The following is an 8,474-nucleotide window of genomic DNA, read 5'->3' on the forward strand; positions in this document are numbered from 1 at the left end:
CTCTTCCCAAACCCTCGAAAAAAAAAGGAAGAAAAAAAGAAGATAAGAAAAACTTTTTGGTAGATTGAAGTCAAAGCCACTTCCCTGAAATCAATTCGATGAATCATCTCTTTTCGAAGAAGCCAGAAGCTCCTTGCAGCCTTGTGGAGGACAAATCACAACAACACTTCACTTGCGCATTTCATCGAACAGCTTCCGTGCATGAGCAGAGGTGCAACTTTAGCAGCTTCTATGGAGTTTTCCGGCGACCAGAGGTGCAGGTGCACCTCCTTGCGCCTGCATAGGTCCGCCACTGGCTACCAATTAAACTCCAGTGAAATGAAACTGAGTTCAATAGCTACCAAAAAAATTCAATAGTAATAGAATTGAACTGAAATGAACTATTGAAACCAAGGTGGTTGGTGTGAGTGGTTCGACACTCTCATTCCTTAAGAAAGATCAGGGGTTCGATTCCTGCTTTTGTATGGAGTCACCACTTTGGCCAGTACTTTACCCCTTACGGGCCGACCCGGTGTGAGCGGGGATTAGTCTGGATTGTGGTTAAAACTTAAAGGTGCCACCCATAATTGGGGCCCATCCAAGATCACCTCGTGGTTCAGACAAAAAAAAATGAACTATTGAACTATTGAGCTGCAACAATAAATTGAACTATTTAAAAGCCCATTCAAGCCGTTGATTGTTTACAAAACACAAAGGAAGCTAGACTGTGGCATGTACTACTAATAAGAATATTTTAAAGTTTAAACCCAGTACTTAATTTACATAGATATATACTTCCACCACGGGCACTGCTACTTAGTCAAAGGGGACACAGCAGGAAATCACATCTTTATATTCTCATTGAGCCTTGCAGCTGCAGTCACTGAAGCCGCCACTCCCCCAGGACGCGTTCCTATTTCCAGGTTGTTTCGGAGCTCAGCACTCGCAATTCCTTCAGCATCCTGCCTCGTCGCCGCCTTGTCCGCGGGCAGTTTCGCAGTAGCACCCTTCACCGAGGCAAAACCACACACAACTTATATCAAACACTTACCCCACAAATACCCACGTAACTAGTAGTCATAAACCGTATGATGAAATGCCATGACTTACCGAGAGGACATCTGTGAGCTTGATCTTGTCCTGCTCCCTCAGAGTCCCGGCATTGTATGCTGCCGCAGATTGAGCCATGGCAGCCAGCCCACCTGGGCTTATCACATTGCTGCCCGTGGCTCTCACCTCCGCAGCCTGAATAGCTGCGGCATCACTTTGATCAATCGGCTTATCACCTGCTGTTTGGGCGGACGCTTCTAGTGCTTCCCCGATAGTGATTGCGTTCTGCTCCATAAATCCCCCCGCAGCTACCTGCGCCACCGGCGTGGGCTGCACATATTGCCCAATCACCTAACCACACCCAAAAACAAAAGGGTTACCCTTTATCCATTCAATACACATTGAAATCTTGATGTTTGACGTAACATGTTACATCTTGAAATTAGTATCTACAACATGTTAGTTAAATAGTATTGACAATTATAAAATTTAAAAAAAAAAATTTAGCTGATGAATGGTTCAAATTCACAATTCACAGTATGATGACATAACATGTATAACATATTAAGCAGTGTATAACATAATATATAACGTGTGGAAGTAAGTATGAACAACATAATATTTAATGTGTTCAAATAGTATGAACAACATAATAAAAAATTATTGATTTTCGGATTGATCAAACTTTAGCTAGAGATGAGAGGGAAACCTGTCCACCAACTGTTTCAGTGACGATGCGGCTTCCAGGGACATCAGTCTCTGTGACAGTGACACCTTCATTGCCACCAACATCCGTGGCCTGGTCATGGCGAACAAGGCCGGATCTTTCATTTCGGGTGGCGGCCGACTGCATGACAGCGGCCGGGCCGCCCTTCTGAGTCTGTCCAAACACCATGGTCTCAGCGGTCTGCATCATGTTAGCATCTTGTGGTGCAATGGGCTTCTTTGCGAGGTCCCCAGAGACGGAAAAGACGTCGCCGTATTTGATGGGCTGCGGCTTGTCCTGCTGTTTGTCTTCCTGAGGCCTCCGCGGCTGTTCCTGGCTCATTTTGTTGTATCAGTTTGAGATCACAATTACAAGCTTTTGCAAAGGCTTTTGGTGCTTGGGAGATCGACTAGCTAAGCTTAGATTTGATGTACACTCTCTACGGACGTACTTAAAGTTAGGGAAGATTGGAAGAGTTAATATAAATCCCGATATAGATGTTGAGCGTAATTGACACGTGGTTTTGTTGACACACGTGTCAAGAGAAAAGCCAGGACAGTTTTGTTTGTAGCAGTACATGTGGCAGCAGGTGGCTCTGTGTTTGCAATTCTGGTTAGAACACTCCGCAGACCGACTGGAAGCTCCGAGACACTTGTCATGTATGCGTTCAGCTTATCAGATTAGGGTGCATTTTGAAATATATTTATTTCCTTTCGAAACCTTCAAGGACTTTGACATATATATGCGGTATCTAATTAATATTCTAATTGCATAACTATTAAACAAGAAACATCCGAGTCTAATTAAGGATAAGGCTTATATGACAATTTGATATATACATTTTGGAAATATTTTTGCTCACTATTTTAATTTAAGGTGTATTTTTATCATCATTTTCAACACTTAACATGTGTCTATTGGTATAATCTTAGTTACTCTTTACATTGTATTTATGAAATCATAGTTATCAATAGATACGTGTTAAGTGTTGAGAATGGTGGTAATGATACACCTTGAGTTAAAGTGGTGAGAAAAAATTCTCTCATAAGTTTTACATTCCACTCAATATGTCAAATTAAAATGTGATTTTATTACATTAGTGTTAATTTGTTTATTACCTTCTAGGCCATTAATTGAAAAAATAATCAAATAATATCACAAAGTTAAATATCCAAAAATAATTAAGAGGAGAAGTGAGAAATTACTACTACAAAAATTGAAATAGACGACGGGGAAAAATCGTAGGAAACCCTAAAAGAGTGTCTCTCAAATACAATTATTTGAAGTATCCCTTAATAGAAGGACTATATATAAGATGTTAAGCTTTTTATTGATTGAGATAAAGATGCACACAAGTATACACCTCAGCAATCGCTGTCGTGTTATTCAAGGCTTACCAAGCCAAACCAGACATTGATAGCATCTTGCATGTTGCTGTATTCATGAAAAGTTAATAAAACACATCCTGTTTTTTGCTGGAAATAAAACACAGTTGTTGGTTTACAATTGCTACTTGTCCGCCTTCATTTTTGAAAACGTTGAAGTCTTGTCTTTGGCGGTCAAACCAAAGGAAATTTAAACCCTATTGCGATAGATAGATGAAGGGTTGGCTGAGTTGGGTATGACGTCACAAGAAGCGTGTGTGAGAAACTCCCTTCCTTTTGTAATTTAGAGTATCACTTGTATTCAAATAATTAATTAAAGGCAAAGCAAACATTGCTTGTGATGCAAGAATTGCAGATCGCGCCCAAGAAGCGAACAAAGAGCACAAGCCACAAACAAAACAAATGTCACTTGGTAATAAACTCTGCATTCGACATCTACCATATCAAAATATCCAACAACCATAGAATGCAAATCCATACAAGGACACTCGAGGTGTACAACTGCATACAACATATTTAACATCATAACTACAAGAACCCTTTAGGTACAACTGGATATAGATGAAAATGGCCATTGCAACTTATTGTCTGTACTGTAAGATTTACAGATCGTCTGGTTCATGTAAATCTACTTGACCATTTTGAGCAGCCTTCTGTGTCAGCGTCGAGTTCATTGACCTGCAACCTCCAATCCATTGCCTGCACAATGAAGTATGATTCAAAAACTGAGAGGAGAGCAATGACAAAGATTCTTCTCTTCCTAGTAGTAAGATACTGGGAAAACTGATTGAAAAGCAAGTGTATATATAATCTGTATGCATAAAAAGGTTAGAGGATTGTAGATTCTTTTCTGCAACAGAATCATCTTTCAACTTCAAAATGAGGTATGCAATTTGATACACTACAAAAAAAAGTAGTCATTTGCGACCAATTTTTTCCGAGGGACTCCAAATATCCTCGGAACAAACACTATTTCCGACAACAAAGTACCATTCGTCGGAAATACGTCAATGAGGTGTTCACCATTTCCGATACCTGAATTGCCCTCGGAAAAGAGTTCTTTTGCCGTCGGAAATAACTGTTTTTTAGTGGGAAAAATTTGCGCCACATTTATTTACGACCAAAGGCATCCCCGTCGGTAATAGTTGTGCTTTCTTCCGACGGAATGTTCACATTGTTGGAAACCATAACCATTTTCGAGGGAGCTTCGTCGGGAATTAGAGGTCGTCGGAACTGATTATTTATTTCCAAGGGCAATCAGTAGCATGCTTATCCAAATATGAATTTTAGTTTATTAATATGCTCTCCCCTAAGTTTTAATCTTGAAACCAACAAAATATAATAATTGGGACTAAAACAGCTTACCATCGAGATCAAAGAAAAATACTTGCTTGACCTTACCATCAGGTAAGGACGTCTCAAATGTCTGAATTCCCTTGTCCTGCACAACCAAATTTGGGAACGTCAAAGAGACGAAGAAAATATAAATTAAGTATAAAAAATTAAAATTAAAACATGCCAAAGCTTTGAACCAGGGTTTGCTCAGAGGAATGCGAAAAACCCTAACCCTTATATCAAATAGAACAATCATCTATGATTGCGCATTTCTAGACTATAAAATTCCATAACCAACACCCAATTGAAATTTCAACAATTAAACTGGGCAAAATTCAACTCCTAGTCTAGAAATGCGACCTGCAACCTACAAAAACCAGCTGTCATTTTTTGAGTTTGTTTATAGAAATTAAATAGAGTAGGGTTTATCCATATTATTAGTGCTAAAAATGGATATATGACTAAATATCTCAACAACAAAAAATCTTCAATTCATAAGAACCCCAAAATGATAGTTAAAAATGGATGCAAAGCAGCAACCTTGAGGGTTTGGACAAAGGAGTGGAAATTTGAGACGGAGAAGCAGACATGGTGGCCTCTGCGGAGATGGCTTGGGTCAGCAACAGGTGATGTGGCGCTCCAGGGTCCTTCTGGAAGGTTGTAATCTGGGTTCCTCTCGATGAGGTGGAAGGCAAAAGCTCCAGGGCACTTGAGCCATATCGCCTTGCATTTGAAGTTTGGGCTCTCTATCTCCTCAAACCCAAATATCTACCAACACCACCACCGTAAATTGAATTTTTAATTTTAATTAAATTAATTACCAATTAGCTTGTCAAAATTAAAGTGATAATAGAAAATGAAAAGGAAAAATTGGAAGCTTGAAGAGACAACCTCTTTGTAGAAATTGGCGAGGCGCCTGATATCGGAGGATTCCCTGGAAATATGGTTGAGACTCACTCCTTCTGCTACTGCTGCCGCCATTTCTTCTAATCACCTATTTGGTAATCTGTTTGGGGCTGTGCTTCTATTCTATTTATAGTTTTAGACTACTCTTTTTTACTTCTTTTTATAGATGAAAACGACGTCGTGGGACGTCATTGCTTAGCAGACACAATGGGCAAGGCTACCTTTTTCATTCAACCACCGCATTATTCCATATTGTAAAGGGTCATGTTAGGGAGACCAACTTGGGATACCAACTTGTGTACCAACTCTCTAATAGAGGTGGAGCCCACTAATACAATGGGTCCCACGCTCTATTAGAGAGTTGGTATCCCAAGTTGGTCTCCCTAGCATTTTCCTATTGTAAAACCTAGATGCTACTAAAAATTTTTTCCTTGCTTTTGGCGTACCTTGCACATAATGGGATCAAATGGAATGGAACAATAAATAAAAGCAAACATTCAAAGTTACAAGAGCCAATGAAAAAGATAACAAAGAAAGACAAGTTAAAGTAAAAGCCAATAAAATTCTCCCAATCTTTTAATAGTCAATTTGATGTACACATTCCTCCCAACAAATCTTGTTCTTTCTCGAAGGGCCATAGACACAGAGTCAACAAACCACATATCAGCATGGTTAAGAAGAGTCAACAAACTACTCCATACGCCACATATAAATACAAAGTCAACAAACCACATATCAGCATGGTTAAGAAGAGTCAACAAACCACTCTGTGTCTATGGCCCTTCGAGAAAGAACAAGATTTGTTGGGAGGAATGTGTACATCAAATTGGCTATTAAAAGATTGGGAAAATTTTATTGGCTTTTACTTTAACTTGTCTTTCTTTGTTATCTTTTTCATTGGCTCTGGTAACTTTGAATGTTTGCTTTTATTTATTGTTCCATTTCATTACGCTGATGCAAGTGCCCACAACTTTAAGCAATTGACTTTAATTGGCTTTTTTATTTATGGCTCCATTCATTGTTTTCCTTCTTGTTTGAAAGCTGCTGCATGGACTTCAAGTCTCTGTCCAAATCAACCTTTCTTTCCTCCGTCTTCAATGCAAGCAGAGCCTTCCTCTTCTCTTCAAGCACCTTCTCATACTCTTCTAAAGTCATATCCTATAATAAAGTGAAACAATGACATCGTCTTATGTAAGGATGAGCAGAAAATCCAATCTCATTAGTTAGCATCATACAAATAAAAAATCCATGTGGTCCTTCCAAATCTTATAAATTCTTATGATATAAATCTTTAAAATCCAAACATAAAAAATCCTGAATATAAAAAAATCTTTAAAAAAAGTCCTTCCAAGTCATTATGTTCCTAAATAGTCTTTTAAAATCAACTGGACTTATTTATCCATAAATAGTCTTTTAAAATCTCAATTGAATACACCCCCTAAATAATCATTCACCTGTTATTTTACAATGTAGCTAAGTACCAATCGAGCATTGCAAATCTACGATGTTGTGTATCTAATTTTCTTGGAAAGAATAATAATGACATAAATAATGGTTAGAAGGTATCAATTCAGCACCAATAATCCCTACACGAGCAATGACCATCTCTAAAGCGATGAAAGCGATTGTTATCTCTCACAATAATTTCTCTACCTAGAATGCCTGAGATGAATTTGATTGCACCATGGCAATCACCACAAATTCTAAGGTTCTTTGTAATCCTTATAGGCACCCCGGGAGGGATGGCTATGAGGCCAAAAGCAAGGGCAATCTTCTCGCTGTGGTACCAAACTTCTGATACTTTCTCTTCTTCTTCTAAATCAAACAGAGCAAAATTGGTATCGGCAATGTACCCAGCTTTCTCCATTGCCCTCCTTAACTTGGTTAGCATTGCCTGAATCTCCGAATTCCTTTCGTGGGAGGTGTCCTTCGCTTGGAAGACGTGGACTGCATTCTTGATGGCGATCCAATTGCAGCCTGCACCCTTCTTGATCCCGACATCTTCCATCTCCTTTCTCACAAGTGTGGCCTCTTCCCACCTGCAATACATTCATTGTCAAAAACATAAATCAGTTTGTTCAAATATATGGGGGCAAAGGAAAAAATTTAGTTCAACATGATCGAACCAAACATGTTGAGGTGGATAGACATTTCATCAAAGAAAAAATTGAGAACAAGATCATCTATCCACCCTTCATAAAATCAGAAGATCAATTGGCAGATGTCTTAACACAAGCCGTCTGTGGAAGAGTGTTAACATGACGCATATGCACCAACTTGAGGAGGAGTGTTGACGTGAGCTATCCTAATTAATCAAGGAGATTTATTTCCTTAATTAAGTAGGGGATTTACTTTCTTATTTTATGTCACGACCCGACTCCCCTAGCACGATATTGTCCGCTTTGGGCCCCCCTCTCTGCCCTCACGGTTTTGTTTCTGGGAGCTCACGAGCAACTTCCCAGTGGGTCACCCATCCTGGGATTGCTCTTGCCCCCAACTCGCTTAACTTCGGAGTTCCCATGACTCCGAAGCCAATGAGCTCCCAAAAGGCCTCGTACAGGGAAAACATGGTGGGCCCCATTCTGCCACAGCACGATATTGTCCCAGCCCGGGCCTCGGCTCGCTGGGTTTTGTTCCTGGGCTCACCCATCCACTATCTTGCTCGCGGGCTCAAGTATGGGAATTCTTGCCTCAAGAGGCCTCGTGCTAGGAAGAGAAGTGCCCACACATTTAAAGCACTTCACCTTTCCCTCCCTGAGCGATGTGGGATTGCTCACCGTTCTTGCTTCCCTAAGACACGGGTCTTACAATCCACCCCCCTTGGGGCCCAGCGTCCTTGCTGGCACATTTCCGATCGGGGTTCGGCTCTGATACCATTCTGTCACGACCCGACTCCCATAGCACGATATTGTCTGCTTTGGGCCCCCCTCTCTGCCCTCACGGTTTTGTTTCTGGAAGCTCACGAGCAACTTCCCAGTGGGTCACCCATCCTGGGATTGCTCTGGCCCCCAACTCGCTTAACTTCGGAGTTCCCATGACTCCGAAGCCAATGAGCTCCCAAAAGGCCTCGTACAGGGAAGACATGGTGGGCCCCATTCTGCCACAGCACGATA

At 40.5% G+C, this 8,474-nt stretch overlaps 2 protein-coding genes across 2 annotated transcripts; both read right to left on the reverse strand.

The window, feature by feature from the left end:
• Positions 1-674: 674 nt before the first annotated feature.
• On the reverse strand, positions 675-2,175 carry LOC110755027 (late embryogenesis abundant protein D-34-like). Its single transcript, XM_088247175.1, has 3 exons — positions 1,739-2,175; positions 1,090-1,380; positions 675-986 (listed from the first exon to the last, which is right to left on the reverse strand). The coding sequence occupies exons 1-3, from the start codon at positions 2,075-2,077 to the stop codon at positions 822-824; spliced, it is 795 nt and encodes a 264-aa protein (XP_088103301.1). The 5' UTR covers positions 2,078-2,175; the 3' UTR covers positions 675-821.
• A 1,444-nt stretch (positions 2,176-3,619) lies between these two features.
• Positions 3,620-5,441, reverse strand: LOC110754999 (uncharacterized). Its single transcript, XM_021956137.2, has 4 exons — positions 5,347-5,441; positions 4,996-5,223; positions 4,486-4,561; positions 3,620-3,819 (listed from the first exon to the last, which is right to left on the reverse strand). Exons 1-4 carry the CDS (start codon positions 5,434-5,436, stop codon positions 3,791-3,793), a joined length of 423 nt encoding a protein of 140 aa, XP_021811829.1. The 5' UTR covers positions 5,437-5,441; the 3' UTR covers positions 3,620-3,790.
• Between the last annotated feature and the right edge of the window lie 3,033 nt (positions 5,442-8,474).

The sequence above is a fragment of the Prunus avium genome, chromosome 1 (assembly GCF_965620075.1).
Source record: "Prunus avium chromosome 1, drPruAviu1.hap1.1, whole genome shotgun sequence".
NCBI lineage: Eukaryota > Viridiplantae > Streptophyta > Magnoliopsida > Rosales > Rosaceae > Prunus > Prunus avium.